We start from the raw sequence: 26,334 nt of genomic DNA on the forward strand, positions 1-26,334 counted from the left end.
TCAGTGCACAGCAGAGCAAATAAACATCCAACGAAAAACAAACTCCCGGACTGCTAAGATTTTTAAAAAATCATGCCGTCACTCATTCTGGAAAATCTACTTTGTGGTTAAAAAAACCAAACTGCTAAGAGCTTCCAGACAACACAGTTCAGAGTGTCACAGAACTGCACACAAAGAAACATATTAGACTTGCACAGAAGAGTGGATGATCCTTTCAGACAATATTAAACAGCTGTAGAAAGAAGTAAGCACAAATAAAACCTGCACCAACACAAAAGACTGAATAAGCCTGATCAGAGTAACTTTTCAGCAGAAAACATCAACTAGAACACTGCCAAAGACAAACTAAAAGTAGAATAGGAGCAGCTGCTCTTTTAAAGTATGCAGCATATTACTATTTTAAGTCTTTGTATCCTTGTGTTTTCAAACAAGATGGATAAATCTACCTTGTTTTGCAGTTAAAGAAGTCATAAGAGAAATCCTTGCATCCACACACTTTTTCTAAGGTGTATTTAAAATAAGAAGCCTGACAAATGTTACTTACATATTCACACATGTTCTTTGGTACTTCAAAAAAGAAGTACAGACAATCTGGAAACACAGCATCCAATAAATTTGATGGTATGAGGGTGGTATGCAAAATCACTATCACACAAAGAAAGCCTGCATAATGATGCTAAAAAGGAAACAATGCAACACAAAGAAAGAGTTGGTTACTTATGTGTTCAGCAGACATGGAGAACAGTCAGTAACTCTGCTCAGTATAAAACACACACAGACACTGGGAAATGTGCACCCTTTATCTTTTTCCCCTAGTCTGAAAACAAACAGGGTACTCTAACGTTTCCTCACAGGCCCTGATGCCTAAACCTTTTATTGCTCTTCTTGTCCCTCTGGCCGCTCTCCAATCTTACCATGGTGCACTGCCAAGAACTGGGCAGAGCTTTCAGGCTAAGACTTCCTAAGTTCTATGCAGAAATTAATACTTAGCTATTACATTGTTCCATTACACTAGGTGTTAGTATATATAGATCTAGCTATACACAGTGACATCTCTTTTATGGGTGTATATATAGGTAGGTACATTTTAAACAAACCAACAAGTGATTGGGCTCATTCCTCTCATGTCTCACAACAACCCCATAGTCTTCAGCTGAACTGTTGCTAGCCAGGTCCATTTTTAGTTTTATGTTTCTGCTCACATTTATTAACTCTTATTTATCTTTTTTAATCCATTATTGGCACTTTTTTAAGAGTTATGAATGCAAATTTTGCCCTCCATAGTGCTTATAAGTTTAGCATTTTTAGTTGTTTCAAGTGCCCAGCCTCCAAAAACAAAGTTGACTGAAAACAAACCTAAAGCAGACCACAGTAATATTTGATTTGAATTGCTTTTCTAAAGCATATGTAGAATCTTTTTTCCCCAACTATTTCAGCATCTACTTACTTTTTCACCTAGTCCAAATTCTCTTAGTTGGCTTTTAAGATTATATATCAAAATAGCATGAATATTTTAAAGTCAAAGCATAATGCCTCTGCTTATTCCACTTCTTCCTTTTCTGTTCAACTGTGTAGAAGACTATGAAGTAAAATTTTAAGGACAGCAGAGAAATAAATGGAAATAATTCAGTTTCTCAGTGAAGTAATAGTCCTGGTCAAGATAAAATTCTATTACTCCCTTCCTCTGTAAACTAATTTGTAAAACTTGAAGAAGTTTAAAAAAAAAAAAAAAAAGAAAAAAATAATCTGTCCAGTAAAGGCCACATGGTCTATCAAAGTTATTTGGTCACAGAATTCTCTCTTCTCCTCAGCTGAAATGGAAAAAGAGAATGAGTAATTCTGTAAGCTCAAAACCACGAAGCTTTGTACACTAAAGCATATTGCTTTAACACGGCTAAGATCTTGCCTGGCAAGTTTACTCTAGCCATCAAAGAGAATATGAAAATTATTTCACACTAAATTCAAGAACAAAGAAAGACTTTTTAAAATGTTAGTTAAGTCAGAAAGCGAAAGAAAAAAGAGCATTACCAATTCCAAGGGAACCTTCTACAGGAAAATTTCTAGGTGCTGTAGCTGGCAATAGAAATGGCTACTCAGAGAAAGTTTGCCATTTTTTGGACATTAAGTTTTTTTGTTAAGGAAGAAAATGTCTCAGTGAAAAATCACATCTGGTTATCTGCCTTTCATACTTCCTTCTGTTGTCAATTGTCTAAGCCAGAAGAACACAGCACCACCTGGAAAGACTTCTGGAGATGGAAAGAAATAAAGAAATACTCGCCTCACTTTGGGAGAGAACACGAAATCAAAAAGAAATAAGGAACACAGTACAAACATTCTAAGCTCTGTCTTTTCTAGAAAATTGAGCCACAGTAAGAACAAATAAGCACTTAATGATTTCAGGTTCATAATCTAGTGGGGTTTTCTTCCCCACTTTTGCGCCCTAACACTGAAGTAAAAAAATCTGTAAATTCCTTGAGGGAAACAAGGGATTTTCTCTTGTGTTTTCTGATTTAAATGTTCCACAGAACTCAGTGGAAAAGGGGGATATATAAAGTGGGGAATAAAAACAAATCTGAACCCTTTTAGTTTAGGAGTCCACAGAATAATAAGAAAATATATGTTTGGATAATACTTCATTTCCTAAGCAAAAAGTTATGAGAGACAGAATCTTATTACATAACTTCTTCAGCTCCCTTCATCTTGATAAGTGGGAAAGTTACATCTTCAGTAGCAATCACTGAAAAATAATGCAGTACAGAATGAAGAAGATAAATTGAATAAGACATTTTCTGACTCATAAACAAAGCCTTTATCACACACACAACTTCAGGTGTTTAATATCAATGTAAAAGTATCATGTGATGATGATTAAAATTGACAGCTGCACAGTTTTAGAAACTGAGTGAACACAACCATTAAGAGAGAAAAAAAAAGTCCAATTTTAATCTATCTTTCAAACCAGAAGATGAAATTACAGGCAGGAAAGACCTGTGGAAAGCTTGATATTAACTTTAAATAGAACAATAAGAACAGCTGTTATTAGAGGAACAGCCTTCTAAAAGTGACATTTCAGATAGATGCAAGCACCCAACAAAGGGAGAAGGAGAGACCTTTTTAGCTCCACCTGTTTTGCAGGGTCAGTGTTATTCCCCCCAGTCCCATGATCCATAGGGATCTGTAGTCAAGCTAAAGGAGAGATTGCTCAAGTCTCTGTCATCCAAAGTCCTAGAATACCTGCACTTTCAAATTGACAAGCACATAAACAGGAACAGTTCTTCAAGTGACTTGTAAGCCATTAATTCAGTCTTTAACTTACTACTTCATTGCCTGCATTTGGAACATGTCACACCCTTCGCATCACAGATCCACACCACAAGTTTCTCAATGGATCTGAAGTAGCTGAAGACTGACAAGTGTGAATATAAACTTTGGTTGGGAGCAAGCCTTGGTTTTCATATTAAAAAGGCTCCACCCACACCCTAAACCCAGAAGATTTTAGCTTTTGGCTTACAATGCTTGAGAAGCACATTTTCAACTAGGGACCAAAGAAGGGTGGACACATTTTTGAGCCCGACTGACTACCTTCTTCAGAAAGCAAGTAGCCAGAAAGCACAGTCAATGATTCAGGGCACAAATTTTTTTTTATTTACACTCAGTAGGCAAGATCATCCTGCCAATGTTCGTCTAGCTCAATTATGATAACAACCCACTGCAGGCCAGCTTGGAAGTCTGAAAACTTTTAAGCAAATTAAATGCCTGAAAACTCTTACTTCAGAGATACCCCATATTCCCATTGCTTTTTTCTTCTTAACTCACCAACCTCAGTTCAAAGAGGAAGAATTCTCTCTCATTCCCAATCTCTCCTGAACCTATACATTTGTTTTCTTCTTTCTTCTTGAATTTCGCTAATCCCTCAATTTTCTCTTACTGCCTGGAGCAACATTTTTCTCAAACACCAGAAAAAGGTCTTTCCACTATCATTTCGCAATACAAGTGGAGGAAGACAGACAGGACAACTCTGTTTTGTTGTCAGAAGGCACTTTTGAGCAACTGAGTAATTTGGCAGAACAACTACAAATTTTTAAGTGCAGGGAACCAGTTTGTCTACACTCCCCTGCCCTACTTCACACTGTCAATAAAGTCACTATATTTAAAAACATACCAGGGTTAAAGAAAATTTTCCATCGGAAATCACATCATTGAAAAGAGAGTGTAGGAAGAGCTGCTCCAAGATCAGAAGAATCAAGCCCTAGTTTTTCAAAATGCACAGGTGTAAATATCTTCAAAACTTGTACTGTACAGCGCAACAAATCTGATCAAAATTACACGAAGCACGATAACAAGAGAGGAGAGGGTGGCTATACCATGCTGAGAATATATTTAATGATAGCTAAAGGGGAAGAGGTATGATGTGAAAATGGCTGAATAATGGTTGACAAGGATGACTAAACTGAACATGTGAAACAGAGCATCTTGTTGGACGCAGAGAAGTCTTCTGAGCAAACTGGCCAAAATGCATAAGAGGTCTTACAGAAAAAAAAAAAGAAATGGGAGAGACAAAGTAAACACTGCACTTGAAACGCAGCAGACAGGAACAAAGGAGCAAGCCCCAGGAGAAGGCAGCATCTTAGAAGACAGCACAGATAATGATGCTGCTTGAAAGCATGCAGAAGACAAAGTCTCTCGGAGAATCTGAGAACTATTATTCTACTACACAAACAAGGTGATAATGGAGACCTGAGAAAGCACAGCATTTACAGACAATTAGTCTGTTGCCTACAAAGTTTTTACCAAAGTAAGTGAGGGTAAAAAAAAAAATAAAAATAGAGATCCTCACTGAGGCAAAACTTTGTAAAGTCTGATTTAGTCAAAATACTTACCAATAACCTACTTGTTCCTGCAGAAATAGAGGTAGCAGTGACAAAAACAAAAAAAAAGGGAAAACCAATCAATGACAAAAAAGTCAGAGTACAAAATAAAAAGATTACATCTGGGAAGAATATATGTAAGTAAAATGTTAAATTACTCTGTGGGATGTTCCCAGGAGCTTATATATTAATTCTAAACAGAAAAATGATTCATTTTTTGACAGCAACATAAATTACATACCAAAAGTACTTATTATTACATTTATTACTCAGTATAACAGGAATATTTTACCGATTACAGTTTCAAGAAAGTCAGGAACAAAGGTTTCAAAGCATACTTGTTTTCTTGTGTTTTTCATCTATTTTTTCATCAGACAACAATAATTTTTGTTACTTAAGCACAACAGCAGATTTTAATGTATCATTATACTCTGTATTTTCCCCCTTTATCTCTCCACAATAGCAGTCCTCCGTAGATGGCATCATTTATCAATTCAGCAGGGAAATATCTAACCAATGCACTCTTTTACTTTCATTCACTTGAAACTGGTGAGAGTTGAGTAAGTAGGGCTGGTTGGTTGGTTATTTGAATTTGTTGGGGGGAGGTTGTTCAGAGTTTTGGGGATGGTTTTTTGTGGGTTTTGTTCATTTGGCTTTTTTTTCCAGAGTACGAATATGGCTTATGAATAAAAACAGAACTTATTATAGAAGTCCGGCTTAAAAATACCATTCATTTGTCAGAACAAAGGAATTTTCTTTAAGGATTAACTTTTTTATTTAAAAGCATGGATATTCTCTGCTTATCATAAAATAGCCTTTTGTTTTTAAATGGAAAATTCAGCTAAGAGAAGTTCACTCTACATTGACCCATCTATTCTTCCAACTTGGAGAATATTTACCTTAATCTATGGACTATTGGCCAGACTAGGGTGTTGGGATCATAAGAAGCCAGACATTTAAGATAATTAAAGAGAATATTACAAAACAGAGAGATGTCCAAGGGTTGGTTACAAAACATGTTAATTTCAAAAGTGTACACTGGAATGAGACCATTAAATTCCTCAGTATTAACATAATTTAAGTGTTTAACATGAGCAGAATAAAATTTTGGGAAAATGTATTTTGGGAAAATGCATTGCATTACATCTATGTAATGCATTACATCTATGTAATGCAACCACTAGTTCTGCAGAAGTTCCTATGTCTAAGACAGAACCTTTTAAGAGCATTTGAGAATGTACTGTTGTGAAGAAACATCCAAAATGCCTACTAAGGGGAACAGTAAAGAAGATGCATTATTAGTTCAGAAAAAGACAGAACTGAAGTAAAAAAATAGATAGCCTCCCCCAAGTATTTACTGTCAGTAAAAAGTGAAGAAAAGCTATTGAGTTGCATGCTATAATTTTTCTATGAGAGATTTGTCTATATTTAGTCTTTCACCTCTATTAGAGAGAGTACACAGCACTCATAACATATTCTACAAAATCTTTTAAGAACGTCCATAAATCCCAAACCAACCAAACTTTCAAATTATATGTTACACCACTGCTACCACAGTATCTAATGCAGAAAATCTAATTCTTGCTTCTTCACGGCTAAGAGAACACCATTTGAACAAACAGTTCATATTTTCTGTATCACTCGCATTTTAAATATCCGTGGTAAGGAATGCTACTGAGCATTTCCTATTTTTTTACTGTTTACAACTGATGCATTGGTCTGTCAGTCAAACTCTTGTGAAAGTTTATTAATTACCCATTTTAAACATCTGCGTGTAGAAGAGAACCATCTTGTTTACATTAACCAGATCATGTTAATAAGATGCACATATGCATGCATACACACACAGAGCATGGAATCTAAATCAATTTTAATGGGGATCTACACTTGGAAAAAAATAGAATGAATGATAGTTTGACTTCTCAGCAGTTTGAAAAAATGACACAGTAACTCAAATGTTTCTACAAATCTAATTACACCTTTCACACGTAGGGTGTTACATGTTTTCATTGCTTTGCTCATCCATAAGGCTCCTGAACGCAAAAGAACCTACAACTGCTTAAGAGGTATGGGTTTTTTCTTCACTGTTCAAAGGAAATCATGACCTGTCCTTTGATATATATATATATAAACAATACTCATAAAAAAAAAATGCAGACACTGCCTTGAGTTTGAAAACTCAACTGCAACATGCTAACGAATTATACTTTAATAAGAAAGGTTGTTGAGGATTGTGTTTTTTGTTTTGTTGGTTTTGGTTTTTCTTACAAGCGATTAAGGAGCAATCATAGTTAGTATTCCTGTTTCAGGAGTGTCTGTATTAGATCAGAACTACAGCATGCCAAAAAAATATGTTTGTTCACATATATGTATTAGTCCCTCCTCCAAAGAGCTTACACTCCAAAATAGACAAGAACAAGCAATGGTTACAACGGGAGCAATGTCTCCATTTTATACTTGAGAAAGGCAATAAGAAACTAGCCCTACCTTACTCAGAAAGTCAAACAAGTCTCCTAAGTCTTGTCCATTTTTATATAAGAATGCCTATTTGCCCACAATGACATTGAGACAAGGATCACAGAAAAAGTGAATCAGTGACATAAATTTGCTCTTCCTTTCTATGTAGCAATGCTTTTTTAACCAGCATCTTACCTAATGAGTTAGCCAGGCCCTACCACAGGTCCCTAAATCCAGTGACTGTGTAGTTTAAACATAAATAATAAAATACTTATTGAAAAAAAGTTCATGTTTTGAAAGAATTAAAAAGCTCTTTAGAACAGTTCTTGATTGCAGCATAAAAAATGCGGGAGTTTGAGCCTGTGCTCGCTAACTTATTTACATGTTCATCCCTTCAGCTTCCTTTTCTGCTGTATTAGCCAACTTGCAGACTGAGAAGATCAAAACAAGCCAGACGGCAAAGACCAATAAAGGGCATCCAAAGAAACCCTTCCATGACATAACTACAAACAAACAGTTAAAAAAAAAGCCCAAGCTACAAGAGACAAGCTAATGAAAGATGTGCCCAAAACGTGTACTGTATATATATTTTACCAGCAAACAACTTACAGGAAAAAAACCCTTCCACAATACACATCAAATAACCCAACACCTGGGATTTAACTCTCTCCAGAGAGGCACTCAAATTATTTTTCAGTGCCTCTCACACGCTAGACATCTAAAGCCCTGAGGTAGACTATTTAGGACAACTGCTAGCCCAATGTCAAAATAATTAGAGACACAGATTTGTATCTGTTTTCTCATAGTAGCCTTTCATTCTAGGTTGAAATTTGTAATTTTCCAAAACAGTCTGTGAAGGAAACAGTAGTTCTCAAAATGCACTTTCACTTAATCAAACAATTGCCCAAGCAAGAAAGATTTCACACTAAGTGTTCAGGCACTGAATTGTCACATTGTTAATTCTAACACTTAACATAATTTATAGGCACTTTTCTTTTTCTAATTAAATCTTCTCCTTTATCTAAGAGAATCATTAGTACCCCAAAATTACTTCTATTTCAGTAGACAGGAGATGTACTTTCAATGTCTTATGAAATAAAATCCCCATGATGGTCTTGAAGTATAAATCTCTCATACTTAAACTGTTACCAGTTTTCTAAAATGCTTTCTTATTCTGAATTTTAGGAGAGGTCAAAATAGCTGTTTCCCACATGGACACAAGTTTAAATCCACTCCTTTCATTGTGGAGGAAGCCCTCAGAAGGCAAGGAACTCCACTGCACCCAGGTGAGTGTAAGAGCAGCTGTGATAAATTCCACAGTACAGCCACACACAGAGTAGTGAGATTAAGCCAGGTGTAAGTCATGAGCTCTGGTGAAAAGACAGACTTGTTCCAGTTCTTCCATAGCAAATTCTATCTGTATTTACACTTCTGAGGAGTAAGTCACAGGCATGTAAAGGACAGTCTCTGCCTCCAGGCTTTGTGGGTTTATCAAGTAACTTATTAAAAAAAGTTGCCTTTAACCACCATTTTTGGGAACACTTAATAAAAGCTCCTATGGGAAGCTGGCATTCCTGCCAGTCACCACAAAAGCACCTCTTCTCTCTAGAGGAGGTCTTGCCATACCTGTCCTTTACAGCACCTGTATCAAATCAGAGATTAGTAAACCAAGAGACATTCCACTAAGGGAAACCTATTTTTATTGGATTTCTCCCTTGAAATGAAGCTATACTCAATACGATTCCTGGCTTTGGGCAGAGCAAATGCCATCTAAAGCATTAAACTTATGTCTCTTCTTTCCAGAACTGTGCAGACGTTGTACAATTTATTCTATTAATCCTGCAACCTACAACAGCAGTTTCTGGTGTGGAAGATATCTCTGCAGGGCACGCCACAGAAAATTAACATCTCTCTAATCTTTCAGGGAGTTTCTCCAGCTCCAGGGTGCAAAATGAGTGAATGCTGAACTTGTACAGCGAACAGAAGACTGGTACAATCTCTGTCAGGCACTTTGCCCAGAACGTAGTAGGACAGACTGAAATTCTGCTCCTGGTGTAAAACTGGTGCTAAAACTGCATTAGAATTGTCCAGAAGCTGGCCTAAGAGGAAAAAATAGATGCAGTTGGAAGGGTTATGTCATATATATGAAAATAAAATTCTTTTACACATGAGAATACATTTTTGGGTAGAAGTCAAAACCAAGAAAATTGTCCTACTTCGGTATTGTGTAAATAGGACAATATTGATGTCTGAGATATTCAAAACAACATTGCAAATTAAAATCTTAATTAAGGAAGGATGTTCACAGCACTGAACATCTACACAATAACTTCCAGGAGAAAAATAAAAACTCATTTACCAGGTGTCTACCTGCAATAAAATTCATATGGGTTGCACTAAATCTTGAGACAGACTGATCTTATTACACTGATACCTAGTTACTCTAGAGCCATACAGTGACAGCTTCAAGGGGAAACAGGTGATCTAGGCTCAGAAAAACAAAATCAAATGTGTGTCAGTTCACCCTGTTGCTAACCTACAACACAGGTGGGATTATAACTCCTGCAGTACCTTATTGTTCTTGGCCAGGCTTGTCACGAAGTTGAGGGCAGTGCTTTCCACAAAATAAAACAGCTTTTGGAATCAGTTCCAAATATTAAAAGACTAACACAGTATTCTAATCTATTAGTATTCTGGCAAGAACATGCATATACAAATCAGAATCTTTAAAACCAATTTAGACAAAAAGCCTGATCTCAAATGTATTAATATGGACAGCTACAAAGCTGCCTTATTTCCTTATTTTTCATAGGCAAATAGCTTGTACACAAGCAATTTACAAAAGATACAGGAACATCTTCTAAAGTGCCAGTTATGACAACTTGTATTATCAACTCCTATTCCCTCAGGGACAGTTTTACAGAAAGAAACTAAAAATTAATCAAGGAAAGAAAAACCCTGATAAAACTACAAGCTTTTGTCTTGCACAGGCTAATCTCTTAAAAAAAGGTTTGCAATTTATTTAACCTAAATGTACATGGTGGGTTCCATCCCCAGCCAAGCAAATACAAACAGCATTTCATCCACTGTCCAATCTCTGTATGTTTCTGTAACTATCCAGGAAAAAAACTGTTCTTATACCAGGGAAATAAATTCCAGAATGCAACTTCAATAAAACCCCAGGGTTCATAAATAAAATCATGTTATATATCATGTCTCAAATGAAGCAGGATTAAAAGGAGGGAAAAAATAACACTGAAAGGTAGAATGCAGCTCTGGAAATCACCCAACAACTTGCCACAGTTCCCAGATATATGGCAGGGGTCCAACCTAAACAACCTAAACAAAGCAGAGTTGCCCATAACTTAGGGACAAGTGATTTGGAAATACATCTTTTCCAAGACACTAATAAAACTCAAGTATTAATTTTGTTTAGTGATGGATTTCCATATTTCGTTTAGAAAATACACTCCAACAACTGAAATAGCAAATCCAGTTTATTTTCTTTTCTTCCTGAAATTCACCTTATCTCTTCCAGTAGGCAGTACAAGAAATGCATGTGGGTTCCTTTTTCATTTGTTTAGTAGCAAACCTAATAAAGCTGCCAATGTTCTTATAGAACCTGCTGTAATGATATAGCAGTATACCAAAAGGTCTTCAGCATAAAAAGGAATTCATATTTACTTAAGATTTCTACCCCTAAGGCAAATCCTGCAAGACACTGCTAAAAAGATGATAGCAAGTAGGGAAAAAAGAACATACTGTCTTAAATAAACTGCACTTAATATTAAAAAAAATATTCAAGCCACACAGCTCTCTGCAGCAGGGTTGCAAAAAGAAAGAAAAAAGGTCACTAAAGTATTTACAAAACTTGTTTTCACACAGGAATCGAAGTATTACTGTGTTTTCCATCTGGGCTTTGAAAGCCATTAAGTGAAATTAATTATTCACATTTTGTTCTTTTTCTTCCAAATGTAAGATAGATCTTGTCTTGTTACCTCAGCAATACTGAATACAAAGCTATCCCTTTTCAAAAGTAAATATTTCATAATACCACCTTGTAGATTTTATCTTCTTGTCAAGAAAAACTAATATTATTCCTAAAGGTTAATCTTTCAGTGAGCCTCCTACTGCTCAAGGCATCTTTCTAATGCCAACTCAAAACATATCAGAGGTTTCTCCAGGTTTTTAAACATACAAGTTCAAATACTTTAATTCTCTCTTTTTAAAACATTGGTGTCACAGAGCATCAAACAGTGCTAGAACAGCAAGGGTCTGCATGATTTGCTTTTTCTTTTCTACTTCCACATATTGTGAGGAACCAAGCAGGGAAGTCCAGTTGAAACCACAAGCCTAACAAAACTTCCAGCAGAAAATGAGAACTAGGTCCAGAAAGTCCTTAAACCACACAAAAAACAAACAACAGAGATGAAACTAAGAACAAGGAAGCTGCTGGTTTAGCAATGTTTCGGAAAGCTGTGACAAGAAACCTATTTTCTAAGATAAAAGTGAACAAGTAGATAAACTTCTGATTTAAAAAAAAAAATAAATAGAAAGAAAATAACTGCAGGCCTGTGAGTCAAACTTGGAAAGAACGACTAAGAGCCTTCCAAGGAAGTGTACCTGGTCTACCCTCGGGGCTGTCAAAGCTGCTTGCTGCACCACAGGGCACTGGGGCGAATGAGGGTCTATCACGAACTTTTGCTGTTTTCAACAGGACTGAGTGGCCCAGACCGAAAGCTTTGGGCGGAGCGGCAGGTACAGTTCCCGTGATGTGCTGTGGTTCACCTGCGGGCCGCAGAAGCCCCCGGGGCAGCCCCCGGGCCCGGAGTCCCGGAGGGGAGCGGCGGCCGGGCCGAGCCCGCCTGAGCTGTCCAGGGCGCGGGTGCTGAACAGGTTCTGCCCGGGGACGGACCCGCCTGGGGCGCTGCCTTCTCCCCTCCCTGGCCTCCACACAGCGGGTACTGACTCCGAACAATTGATCCCCATTAGCAGTCTTTTGTTAATCCTGTTATTAAGTGCAGTTAGCCAAATACCACGAGAATGACACGAACATATTAATACATGAGGTCTGTCCTCTGCAGCCAGGCCAGGATCAAGCCCTTTAAGTTTTTACTCTCAGCCTTAGGCCAATATTCGCGGCTTAAAGGCAGAAAGATAAAAACTTCAGTTTGTGTACCAGGATGATGAGGTATACGAAAGTGTAAGAAAAACCCTGAAATTCTCCTCTATTTATACAGCACGAGTGCCAATTGGTATAAACAGTCACAATGGTACTTTCATCTGTGTTATGGAAACAGTTTTTTTACAGCCCAAACAGCTGCTTTTAGTTTAAAGACTAATTGCTGCTGGCTTTCTTGTTTATACAAGAAGCAGCAGCTTCAAGTTTACTAGCTAACACAAACAGTAACACCAGATAACTCTATACACAAGCCTGTTTGCAATGAATTCTCTTATCAATCTATCCTCCTTTATCTCACTAGGCAGGCAGCCACTGACAGAAACAAACAAGCTATGTTTTTAAAGACAGTTACTTTATTGTTAAATGTTGTCTTCTTCATTACCACCCTGGTCCTCGTTTGTCAGACACACCTAACAAATTAGAGTTTTCTACAGGCCTAATTCAAAGTAAGAGGCTATAAAAATCGAGAGGTACTAAGTGCAATAAATGTCCTTTCAGTTACATTTCAAGGCAATATGCATCATTAAAATTGTAGCTAATAGCTAGCAAGAGTCAAGTACAATTAGAAAGGAAAAAAAGAGCCCTTCATTATTTTAATGAGAAAAGAACTATGTTAAAAAAAAAAAAAGCATCAATTGCAAATCTGCATTCAAAATGGGAAATCAATTGCAAAACAGTAAGAGTAATTTGCTTATGAGGAATTTTTCCAATGGTAAAATTAGTTGTCAAAATAAAATACCAGAGAAATTCGATGGTTTTCCACTAAGAAATTAAGGAAGAATAAACATCATCTGCTCGGAATGGGTTAAACCCAGCTGATCCCACATTCCATTGCTAGTAGGAACCCCAAGGTCTCCTCATGTACTATGAGCATCAGAGAGACTTCAGACCACACACCACTTACTAGAATTAATTCTGTCCTTACAAGCCTTTTTGCATAAACTTTTTGGAGAAAAGTCATTGTATGCATAATAATCTAAATATAATAAAGAATTTTTTAAATGATGAATTATTTTCCAAAACACACTGTGAAAAAGGAAAAAGCAATGTTTAAGTATTGCTTACAACAACTGACTGAAATAGCTGGCAAAGTATCTTTCCTCTATACTTACCTCTCTGTGTACAAGTACTTGTGGTGATATTTGCAATCCTCAGTCAGAGGGTTCAATTGCCAGAGGATGCACTGACTTCCAGGGTTAGGAAAGCACCATAACAACTTACTATTTATGAGTTTCTGCAGATGCCTACAAATGGAACAATTTAAGAGCATGAACACTGAGACTGCAGAAAGAGCTCCTTCCCCTTCAGCAGGGGAAGGAATCCTTGTCAGTTATAGATGACAATTCCTGACAAATGGGATTATGCCCTTCAAGGTAGATTTGTGAGCAAACAAGAAGTTCTGCAGGAGCAAGACTCACTGACTGGAGTAAAGCTGTCCTCAGAGTGTTTTGGCTGTACCAATAGCTTAAACACATTGTACCTAGCACATCTATCATCAATGCCTGAAGGAGCATAAAGCTTAGTATGTCAGAGAGAAACTCCAGCAAGGAAAATAAAAGAAAAATAAGGTCCTATCTTGAGGCTTTTCTTCCTTTCCTATTTCTATCTGAAATTTCACATGTCTGAAATCAAATCACAAGTGTGTAATTTTGTAAATTTACAAATCCTTAAGGCATAAACAGAAAACCAATAGGATTATAATTTAATATGTTGACATTTAAATTCCAGGCTATAGCGCCTTGTGCTAGATGTACAGCCTATTTACATGGTTAGCTCTTTGAGGAAGCAAGTTTAATCAGTTTTAACTCATATGTGCTTCAAAACACTGCCAACAAGAAGAAAAATTTACATCACAGTTTTCAAGCTTGGGGAAATGCAAGTTAGAAAAATTTGAATTCAAGAAAATACCTATGAATAGATACCCTAAAATAAATAATTAAACCAAAATAGCCTCTTTTATACAGAACAAATTATCTATTTCAGTATGTTTCTCTTCGGTGTTATGCCTCCATTAATAATACTGACATACAATTGCTAGATAAAACCAGGATATTAAAGTTAAAATCCAAATTATATATAATAACCTAAATTATGTCTTTTAAGAAAAACAAAGAAACAACTCCTAAATAAAACACTGATCTTTTTAAATGTGAGCATATTTAAGATCCAGCTAAGTCAGTATTTCTGCCTATTTATTTTTGTTTGCAATAGCACTGCAGTTGCTAATAAAGGTGTTGTAAGTAAGATGACTCATCCACACAGAAAACAGCAAAAGGGCCAGGAAAAGGAAGAAAAAAGGAGAGGCTCTCAATAAGTGACACAGAGCTTTAGTGTCACAGGACCATAGTGTAAGAGATTAGAAAACAACTCTATCAGTACTCATACCCCGCATCCCAATTCCCTCTAAGTAAGAATGCAATGAACACCACCATTCCATAGAGACCTTTCCTTCTCTCTTGCTTACAAGTTTGGCATCCTTGCCAGATGATTTCTTTTGAGGCTAACATTTCCTGGGGTCCTTACATTTTTCACTCGTTTTAATTCTGCATCTATGTGAATAGTGCTGGGCCAGCAACACATTGAATCCAAACAAATATTTATACAAACAGTTATACAAACATTTGTTTTTAAACATATTTCAAAGAATGCTTGCACACGACAGCTAACAAAGTTTTAGGCTGCCATGGGACACAGCTATTTAACAGCCCAGAGATAGTACAAATCCATGACAGAACAATGATGACAAACAGGAGTCCCTAGAAGTGCATCTTAGAACCAGTATTTTCCAGCACTTTGGAAAATACAAGGGTATTGTCAAACTGTAGTTTTGACCACTGGCTAAATAATTCTTTTAAAAACTTGTTAAATATTTGCCCTTTTAACTTGTTTGTTTAAGCATCAGAGCAAAGGATTTCAAGGACCTTTGTTGTGGTCCTTGCTTTTAGAATAATAAACATTAATTTCTGCTGTTTCTTTTCACTTCTGGCAAAAATGCCTTGCCTTATATTTGTTGTAACATGGCAGCCTGTTCCTGCAACTTGCTTCTTGGCTAGCCAATCCCTAAAAGAGAATCAACAACAGCCAGAATTTAAGAATTAGAATGCTTTTGACAACCACTCCATGACCCCAGATTCCATGACCGCATAAATTTGTGTGGATAGGAACAATCTCAACACTGCTGTCAATCCAGGCTCTCTTCAGAGAGCTTAATTCCAGCTCATTTTCCACAAATTAATGGATTTCCCCAACACATTAAACAGTTTAATGTCAAGAAATTACATCTTCCAAACTTACAATGCTTTTAAACATTTCTTCTAAACAAAGCTTTAAAGCAAAACATACAATCATTAAATATATGTAAAAGGTTGCTTGCCTGCACGCCTCTAGAGAAGTCACATGTACCAGCCCAACCCGCTAGGAGGAACTTTTGCCCTCCAGCTCCAAATGTGTTCATCATTTGAACTTCATCAAATGAATTCACTCTGACTTCATCAGCTGAACACAATTGTGTGCTTTACGACTGGAGAGGCCAAGCGGAGACACAAAGGGAATAACCTGGGCTGAACACGTCATCCATTCCTGCCCTTGCACAATGTAAAACACACTATTTGCATTAGCTTTCTTATCCTTTTGTTTGCAGCAAAACTAGTCCCACATTTCCAAGGAACATTTCCTCCACTCCCTAGTTCTATGCTGTCACTGGATCTCGGTCTTATCAAGTGCATGAAAACCAGTTTATTTTGGTACACGGTTTATTATTCTAGCAATGGCATTTGTATTTCCTCCAAAGCAGAAGCTATTTCAGTACTGTATGTTATTTCAATAATATTTTCAACACTTCATTTTTTTACATCCATGGTTATGAAGAAGCTCAGTATCATGTGTCTTTGAAAATGTTATCACTTACAAAACACACAAATTCACAGATATGGCACACTGGGATATAAACTAATCCAACAGCCGAGCTATAGCAAATATGCATTACTCTTCAATTAATTTTAACTGTATTTCAGTCCTTAAAAAGCAAGGCAATGCCTCTACACTTGTCATCTGGTATTTTAATATTAGATATCTAGTATGCAAATGTTAGGACAGCTGAATTAGATATTCAAAGGGTGTTTCTTTGATAGCATGCAGCCCTTTTCCATATGTGAATTTCATGCTGTTTTCATTCATGTGCTGTTTTAGTAGATCATTTCTCTTCAGCCAGCAACAGCTTTATGGCACTACTGCAGGGGCAAACCAGGTATTTTATTTCTTTACACAGCACTTTAAATATATATAAATAGTTTTACAATTATGCTTTATTATTTTGGAATTGTAATTTGTTAATAGATTGCTAGAGGTTTGATAAAAGAAACCAGGTCATCTTTGCTCTGCTTTGTACTCAGGCAAGCAATCTACTTTCCATTCATTGAGTAATACTCCCAATATAAAAATAAAACAAGTATCTATCCAAACCGATCTGACTGCCTCTAACAACTACACCCACACAGCTAAGAGAGTGAAAAAAACCCTAAAACTCAAACACTTAAACCAACTCTAATCTACAACTGAGTTTGAAAAAAATCACAGCATTGAAAAATCAGAAGGGAAGTTGCACAGCTAACTAAGTGCCCTGTAGCTGGGCACTTCAGGCCTGAACTCAGCCATACCACCTTTTAGAAAACTTCATCACAATCAGCTCTGAAGATGAACCACCATTATCCAATGTAAGATATTATAGGAGCCCTGAAGCACTCATACACATGCAAAGTATGCCTTCCAATATTCAGAACACAGGGGTGTGATTTTAAACTCATTTTTCCCAAAGGACAGACAGGAAAATGGAGAGCAAATTCTCAAGTCTGGCATCATAGGCTACTTGAGTCATCCTTGCTGATGTAGCAAACACACTGAGAAGGAAGAGAACTGCCTCATAGTGAAATACAGTGAAACTGCCTCATAGTTAAATGACCACAGAGAACCACATTTTACTACTGTCATTGTTCTTTACGACCTGGAGATTGTCCACCGTTGTCTCTCTGACATTTGCTTAATTGATGATGCTCTGATCTATTTAGTAGCGGCCACAGCATTTTCTTAAGAGAAGCAAGATTCTTTTTTCCATAACTGGAACTTTTATCCATATTCACACTGAAGAATAAAGGAGTGATACTCTTCATTCTACAATAAGTAAAACTTCTGATAGCTGCAGGAAATCAGGATTCAAAGTAACATGATTTTCAGGGGACTATCTAAGATTCTTGACAGCATGACAATCTAGTTTGTAAGTTTTCTGAAAGACTATCACCAGATTGGTCCAGATTTCATTATAAAAAAAAAAAAAAAAGATTCTCAAAATACTGCTTATGTGTTCAGGCAATCTGCAGAAAGAACCTCTGAGCAGACTTTTCTATTGCTGCATATGGAAAACTTCACATCTGTTAGTGCATGCTATGACAGTTATTCTTTTAGCAGTAGAGAACAACTGCATTTAGGTCATACTCAGTACAACTCAAGAAGAACCCACCCTTCAATTTTGTGTCAAATTTAACACTCAAAGGCAAATGCATCAGTATTTTAATAAGACATGGGATCCTCTCCTTTCTGCATTCAGTCCTTTAAGTGCCTTAACTATACTTCAACTCAGGAAATGGTATATATACCTATACTTCAGGGGAAAAAAAAATCCAGGAGAGTCATAACTAAGCTTCAATATTTTTACCAGGGAATAACCCTTATGGAATATGCTAGCGTTGGTATAAAAAAGACTGCAATTTACTAGTATTGACAGTATTACAGATGCTCAAGTAACATCCCATACCTAAAAACTCCACTTCAACTTTTAAAACCATAATGAAAATGCAGTATAAATCAATCTGACATAAGGAATAATTACAGGAGCCCAACTAGGAAGTGTTTTGGAATACCACTAGTTTAAAAAGCCATTTACAGTTAAAATGTTACTAAATAATTGCTTTATATAAATGACACTTCGTACGGAAAGCCAAACAAATCGTAACAGCTTGCTTCTCCTTGCCATTATTCTTAGGTGAATTTATTATAAGTTACTAGAAGACACGCAAAGTGCATGCCAGATGAGAACTCTGTATTTATAGCACACTAAGTCAGTCAGCAAACAGAATCTACTAAAAATATCCCCGATGGTATGCAGCACACCCACCCTTTGGGGACTGTGCACAGGCTGTGGTGGTCTGATTTTGAGACAGAGCAGACTAGCAACAAAACACCCAGCTGGGTCAGTTCCTGAAGACAACAGAGTGGTAACAGTCAAATCCCACACAACACTCTCATGTGCTCTCTTTGGCAGGCAGTCAGACACCTCGAGCCCTATAAGATTTTCCTGCATGCTTCCTGATCTCTCCAGGTCAATACTATTCAATTTCCATGCAGAAAATAGAAGCACGTCCTGAGTGAAAGGGAGAACCAGCCTCATTCGTTCTATGGCTTACCCTCCCATTTTTGTAAGCACCAGAGATTTGAAGCCTACCAAACAACAGAGGTCAAAAGCCTCTGGATGCACACTGTGATATCCTCATGAAAGTTACAATGATCATTTACAAAAAAAAAGGTGGTCTTGGGAACATAGACACTTGTTTAGGAAATATCTATCTAGATAACAACAGAAAGACAACAAAAACCACTCTCCTAGATGCTTAAGATATGCATTTCTGGTTTTACTCAGGTAGTTGTGGTTTTATACAAATTGTTTTCTTTTGATTGGAAAGATGCATGTCTTTAAAGATGCTCCAAAATAGAAACCCAGAGCACTCAAGGACTTCTCACTTTCTCTTCACGGGTTAAACATCTACAAGAACAACATGCTCCATTACCACAGTAAATGAACACAATCTGTTGAAATGACCATACACCTCTCCTGAAACTAATTAAGCCATTAATGAGCAGTAGACACACTGCAGAAAAATCTTGAAAGTAATATAAAATTTGTTGCATGCAAATAGCAAGGAAAACCTACCCAAAAATTTTCACAACTTTATCCAAAACTTAAAACTTTCCTGCAAGGCTAAGAGAGCAAATCAAGAATGTTTGCATGATGAAGTTTTCCATGAGCAGCTGGCAAGAACAGGGGAGGAGAACTTACCCAAACAGATGCATAGGCAACGTGTTTTAAAAATAGTTTTACATTTCTAGCAGTGACAAAAGGCTTTCTTTATGAGACAAAGAAATTACTTGGGAGGTTGTTGGAGACTAGCCTGCAATTATATGACAGAACATGAGGAGAGACACTGTCAGAATATCAAGGTTGCATAGGTATTCAGAAGACATTAAATAAGAGGAAGGCCTTTGTTTGAACTGGCACTGCAAAGGTTCAATCAGGTATTATCACTACCTCGATAGCCAAAAGAAATATTTATATATGCTATTACAATTAGGCTGTTTCGTTTCCTTCAGACGGTTAACTATTTACATTTCTTCCACAAATGCAGTGCTGCCATTTTTTATTATTTAGCTTCTCCTAAACCCTTTTGTTGACCAAGCAGGAAGAGGTGAACAAAGGAAAAAAAAAGCACTTAAAAAAAAAGAGCCTATCACTCACCTCGGCCTTTACTTCACTGCCTCAAGCTACTCATCATCACAGAGACCTGTTTCAAACTGAAGGAAATGAAAGATGACTCCCAGGGACTTCATGAGTGCCATCAGAAGACTTAAACAATTCTTCTTTTAGCTCACTTTGTCCAAACACTTAATATTTGAGATGATAAGCACTCCCTTGACTGAGCTGGAGCAGGTGGCTGGTGGTGGACTTTTTGCTACTTTTTCTTGTCCCGACTCAGGTGGGTTTACACCTTTGCTGCCAAACCAGGAACTGTATATTATCCACTGAATGTACACAGGAACAGAGCAGCCCAACTAAACACTGGAACAGTGAGACTCTGAAAAGGGACTGGATTCCTCAAACTCATCAGTCAGAACAGACCTTCTAAAGCTTATTATCAGTAGACTTATCCTGGGACTGCTCTCCTAGCACAATGGATTTTTCAATCTGTGTTTTGTTAAAGGGGATGCTAAGGTACTTACAAAATCCCCCATATCTTCAGAGACTGCAAAAGTGACTGTTCTCTCTCACTTTGGAGTCAACTCAATGATATAGCTGAACATATCTATTCCTTGCCCCCAACAGTCCCACTACAAGGCACACTTCCCAACCTTTCTCCCAGTTCAGGGGGCAAAGACCTCAGAGTGCCCTTTAGCTCGCAAAATGCAAGCAGCATTAAGTCTCAAGTGCTTCAGAGTTTCATAATTTCTCAAAGCAATAGTACTTGTGTCATACTGGAAGAGAAGGGCAAGAAAGTGACCAAAAGACAGTGGAACCTTAAAAATACATCCAAATGTATCATATAACTAAATAGATCTGATAGGAAGAAAAACAAGATGTGGCCTTCTAGGCAGTTTGAGAGACATCTAAAAAACTCTTCTGAGAATTCACATAATTCTTCTACTGTTATCAACTTCCCACAATCCAACTAGGAATTCAGGTTATAACCTGAGGCTTTCATAAACTTTCATTTATAAAATGAAGAATTCATTCATTACTTATACTATTATCACAAACAGATGCTACTATAATATACCTATGAGGTTCTACCCTTCTGTGTTATGTACATTGAGTAGCTGGTGATAAAACCTGCACTGTAAAGCACTTACTAAAAGAAGTCTGATCATTATTTGGCTTAAGAAGAATGTAACAAACTTCCTTCTCCTAATAAAGTTGAACAGATGCAACCTTATCTCCAAATCATTACTCCAAATCTTGACAGAGGCATGAAGGTTGTTAACAGCTGTATCTGACAACGCTATATATTTAAAAATCTATCTGTAAAAACATCATATAAAATTGTATACAGCCATATACAACACAAACTGAGATTCTGTATAATACTTGTACAGTCTCTGCTCAGTCATCTTGAAAGAAGAACTGATGTGAAAATTTTAAAAATTCAATATGTTTGAGTTACTGCTATCTTCAGCTGAATTTTTATATATTACTCCCTAAGAGACGCTTAATGACAAAAAAAAAAAAGAACAAAAGAAAAAAGAGTTCAAAGGCATTGTTGTCTTCCAACAACATTCCTAAATTTGAACACCAGAAGGATACTTATACTAGGTGTTTTTGCCAAGAATTCGCCCAGTTATGACCACCCAGAAACAGGAACATAAACACGAAGAGGGTTCTAAGGAGCTGTCAACACTTTAAGTGATGGAAGTAACACATCAGCAGCTATCCAAAGCAAAGGCCATCCCAAAAGTCCATTTTTAGCTGAACCAATTGCATCACTGACAAAAACTAGCTACATTGTAACTACAGTGGCAGCTTTGCTGCAGTGCCGAGGAGTATGTAATCTCTAAAAACACAGTGGAAAAACTAATGTGAATCTGGCCCCGTGGTCCTCAGGGCCAACTCTTCTACACATAACACAAGGTAAGAATATTTACTTTGGGGCTGGAGGAGAGGGGAAGTCCCATTCACTGAGGAACAGAGCAGGGAAACTACTGGTCAAAATTCCCAATAAGTGTTTATCACCTTAAAGGAAGCTGGAACTTGGCACTGTGTTGCAAGAAAGCTCTTGAATGTCACGCACAGGTTTGGCCTCTCTGGGAGTGCTGTAAGATCTTATGGAATTTGGGTCTCACTCTACTTAACGCCCTAAGCCTACTTCAGGCATGCTCACAGGACAAAGTTAAACACACATACATATATATATTTTTTTTTTTTTTTTGGTGAGACCAAGGCACTGATTATTGAATGAACTGAACTCCCCATGAGATGAGACCGAGCTACACAGAAGTATTTACTCCACTGTACGTTGTTCATAAAAGTGCCTTAGCCTGAGGTCAGATGGGAACATGAGACCTTCCCAGACAGGAAAGGCTGTTAGTACCACAGTTCCTACCAAAGGAACGCAGGCAATAAAATAACTGAACATACTTGCCAATACATTAACGTAACTTCCATATTCTCATTCAAATGGTGTATTAACAAGCTTAGTATAGATTTAAGCATGTTACATCAGAGGGTTAATATTTATACATTACTTCAGCATGCAAAACAGCTCAGTAAAAGTGACAATAGAGTGTAATTCACTAATGGCAAATTAATTACAGTAATTTAACAAATGCAACACCCACGTGGCACTGACTGACGAAGCCAAGCAGTATACCTAAAAACATAAATAGCTGGAGATTTGGTTCAACTTTCAGAAGGTATTATTGTTCTTCTTTTTTTTATTTAAATTTTCACAGAATTGCTATGCTAATCCTCACAATTAATTTTGGAAGTTTTCAGGATAAAAAGAAATAATTCAGCTAATTTGCAAGTTACAAAACAAGGGAGGGGACTTCAAGCATGCTCAAGATACACAAGATAAATGCCAGATACCACACCTAAACAAGCTTGAGCTAGTTACCATCAGGACAAAAACAATGCTTCAAGTTATTTTTCAGAATGCTGATGCTATTAATGTATGATCTCCAGTTGGGCTACTTTTTCCAACCATGTAGTTATTACAAGGAATCAAGAAAACACAAAGCATGCAACTAGAAAACGATGGCAACACTGAGTGGAATGTGGAGTAATGTATCATCAACACCACAAAATATTTAAATTGAAATAAAGAATAATGCTTTAAGGGAGGCCTTCTTTACAGGTGTTGCAGTATTATGATTAAGCAGTTATTCATCCCACTAAGATACACTGTCTTTATGTCGTCACAAGATAGTCATGAATGTATTTGCTTCTTTACTAAAAATCTTACTGTATCTTGAAACTTGCCAGTTATACTCCTAACACATGGCAGTCCTTATTTATTAGTGAGTAGATGAAGTCAGGGTACCCCTCCTGGCACTCCTCCTGCACTGGTAAAAGCAACAAGCTCTGCATCACTCCAAGGACAAAATACAGTGTAGGACAGCAATTAAAAAATTATTACATGCCATAGAAAAGTAAGATCAAATTCAGAGTAATTCTGAAAAGACCTTCCTGCATCTGAATACAGCTTCCTAGGTTATTAATCCTCATCAGTTCGTTTACATTTAACCCACTCCCTCCCGGCACCAAGGCCAAGTTGCAGTACAGTGTTTAGGCACTGAGGGGGAAAAAAAAAGTTTCACCTTTGAGCAACAATTGGATACACATTCTAATGATTCCCTTGAGCTTAGCACGAGCTGTACAATACTCCATGACAGCACATCCTTTCATCACTAGAAGAAACGCATGCACCTTCTTCCCCCTCAAGGTACTCTGATGGTGTAATGAGCATCCTTGCAACAAAGCACTCCTGACCACCAGCTCGGTACTATAAGAATAGTTATGCTTTCTTTCTTAGAGGAAAATATTATTTTATCATAATAGGGTTTGACAGCTTTCTGTTGATGTTCAACCACTGGGACTAGGCAGTTTTGGATATAGGAAGTAACAACTATGCTGTCTTGAGGTCACCACGCCAGAGGCAGCAGGCCATGTGACAGAAACCTCGTGTACCCTGCGAGGGTCAGGCTGCAACAGCTCTGCTTGGGCTAAAAACTGGGGGAATTACAGAAAACGAGAAAACCAACCTGCTACAAATGGTATTCACAAATGGATTAATAAGAATAAAGAAACATAGAAATTTTTCATTAGTCTCTTGTTCCCTCCCCCTCCCCCCCAAAAAAAAGCTTTGGGGTATTAAGTTTATACAGGTATATATATTTTTATATATATATATAAATATATATGTGTGTATTAAAAATATCAGTTGAAGAATACATCCATTAAACAATAAAACTTGCGCATTGTTTGACCTATATGAACAGCCTTTACAATGAGCAGTACTTAAAGGAGCCAGCAACTCTGAACGCAGCTGGCAACTAACAAGATGATTTCCAACTTCAAGGTAAAAAATACAGGCAGTAAAGCGCTCGTCCTATACAGCCCAATTAATCTCGGCAGCGCAAGACAGACAAAAAAACTACAACGTGTTCCACGTTTCATGTGCTTCTCAAAGGGCCTCAGCTTCCTGGTTATTTTAGAGTCTAGCCGAGTGTTCCTCCTGCCTCAGGAGCACATGTGCCCATCCTCAAGGCTACAGGGTGCCGGTGCTGCAAGCCTGTACTCCAGCGGCACGGACAGCTATCCGGCTCTGCTCACCCCTTACAGGGTGCATTAACAAAGAAACTTACTTTAACTTCTGTTTTTCTGCACCGACTTTCTGAACAGAGAACCCGAGAACATACAAAGAGGAACAAGCATCAGCCACACATTAATCAGTGCCTAAACAGGGGTTTGGTCCGATTTTAGAATAAACGGCGGAGACACATGATCCAATTAAATTCTAATTATGTAAGTAGTAGGCAAGAGTATTTACACAGACACTGATTACAGCTATTAGAGTCTAAAGTCGCCGGCCGGAGAGGCTCCGCTTCCTCCCCGCCGCCGGGCTCGTTTCATTTTTAACCTCCCCGTCCACAGCTCTCCTTACAGACAATAGGAGACGCCGGCTCGAGAGCCCCGTCTCCAAAAGCGGACGCCAGCCTGGAGGAGCCGCAGCTCCCTCCGGAGCGATGATTCATTACCCGTCCCACCTCCAGGGGAGCCGGGGAAAGACCCTCCACACCCCATCCCACCGCCCGCAACCCCGGCCCCGCAGCGCCGGGAGAGGCAGCGAAACCCTCCCGGCCCGCCAGTGTCCCTTACCTCCGAACAGGTGCGGCGAGAGGTGCGCGGGCAGCGAGCCGATCACCAGCCGGGGCCCGCCGGAGGAGCCGCCGCCGCTGCCGCCCCCCGCGGGCCGCTCCCGGCCGCCCTCCTCCGGGGTGCTGCTGACCGAGTCCTGCGAGCCGTAGGGGCCGCTGCTGTGGGGGATGTTGAAGGCGGACTGCGCCGCCCGGGCCCCGGAGGCCGTGGCCCCCCCTAAGGACCTGCTCCGGGGTGCCGACCCCGCGGCACTCCCCGCCGCCGCCGCTCCTCCGGCTGCTGCGGCCGCCGCGCCGCCGGGAGCGGCGTGAGGCGCCGCCGCCAGGTGCGCGTAGCGCCCGCCGCCGCCTGCCGAGCGCCCGCCGGTCCCGTTAGCGCCGCCGCTGCTGCTGCTGCTCGAGGAAGGCAGATCCCCGCCCGAGTACGCCCGGGTGCGGCCATTGGCGGCGGTGGGGCTGCTCTGCTTCGCGCCCATGGTCCCGCCGCCGCCTGGCGCTGCCCGGTGCCCTTCGCCGCCTTCCCCGCGGCGCCCGGGGGTGGTGGCAGTCCGGCCCCGGCGGGGGCGATCCGAGGCGCGGGTCGCGCCGGGGAGGGGGGAGAGGGAGCGTCAGGGGAGGGGAACGGGTCGCTCGGTGGGTCGGTGTGGAGAGGGGAGAGCCGCCCGCCGGGATCCGGCTCAGCTGGCGGCCCCGGCGCGGCCGCTGCTGGCGGGTCTGGGGCGCCACCATGAGCTGCTCGGGACGGTGCTGGCTCCCGCCGCGCGGCCGCTCGGCCCCGCCGCCGCTGCTGCTGCGCCCGCCGCCGCCGCGCCCGCCACCGCCATCCTCCTCCTCGTCCGCCGCCGCTGAGCCCTGTGCGGGGCACCGGCGGCAGCAGCGCCGCCGAGGCCGCTCGCTCACCCGCGGCGCGCCGTGCCCGTGCCGAGGAGGCGGGAGGGGGCGGTCGCCCCGGCGCAGCCGCTCCTCTACCGTGTCGCCATGCTGGGGGCGGCACCAGCGGGCGGGATGGGGAGCGGTTACGGCGGGCGGGGGCCGCCGCCTCGGCTCCCCCCCCGCGCCCAGCGGGAGACCGGCCCCCGGCGGCGGCGGCGGCGGCGCAACGGGCCGGGCCCGCCGGCTCGCCCCGCCTCCCGC

At 39.5% G+C, this 26,334-nt stretch overlaps 1 protein-coding gene across 1 annotated transcript in view; it reads right to left on the minus strand.

Moving 5' to 3' along the window:
• ZNRF2 (zinc and ring finger 2) overlaps window positions 1-26,080 on the minus strand; it is a 53,317-nt gene extending 27,237 nt beyond the window's left edge. The window contains exon 1 of the mRNA XM_038126714.1: window positions 25,202-26,080. Coding sequence (XP_037982642.1) covers window positions 25,202-25,676 — 475 coding nt within the window. The 5' untranslated portion in view covers window positions 25,677-26,080. The remainder of the gene's footprint in view (window positions 1-25,201) is intronic.
• Between the last annotated feature and the right edge of the window lie 254 nt (window positions 26,081-26,334).

The sequence above is a fragment of the Motacilla alba genome, chromosome 2 (genome assembly GCF_015832195.1).
Source record: "Motacilla alba alba isolate MOTALB_02 chromosome 2, Motacilla_alba_V1.0_pri, whole genome shotgun sequence".
In the NCBI taxonomy this organism is placed as follows: domain Eukaryota; kingdom Metazoa; phylum Chordata; class Aves; order Passeriformes; family Motacillidae; genus Motacilla; species Motacilla alba.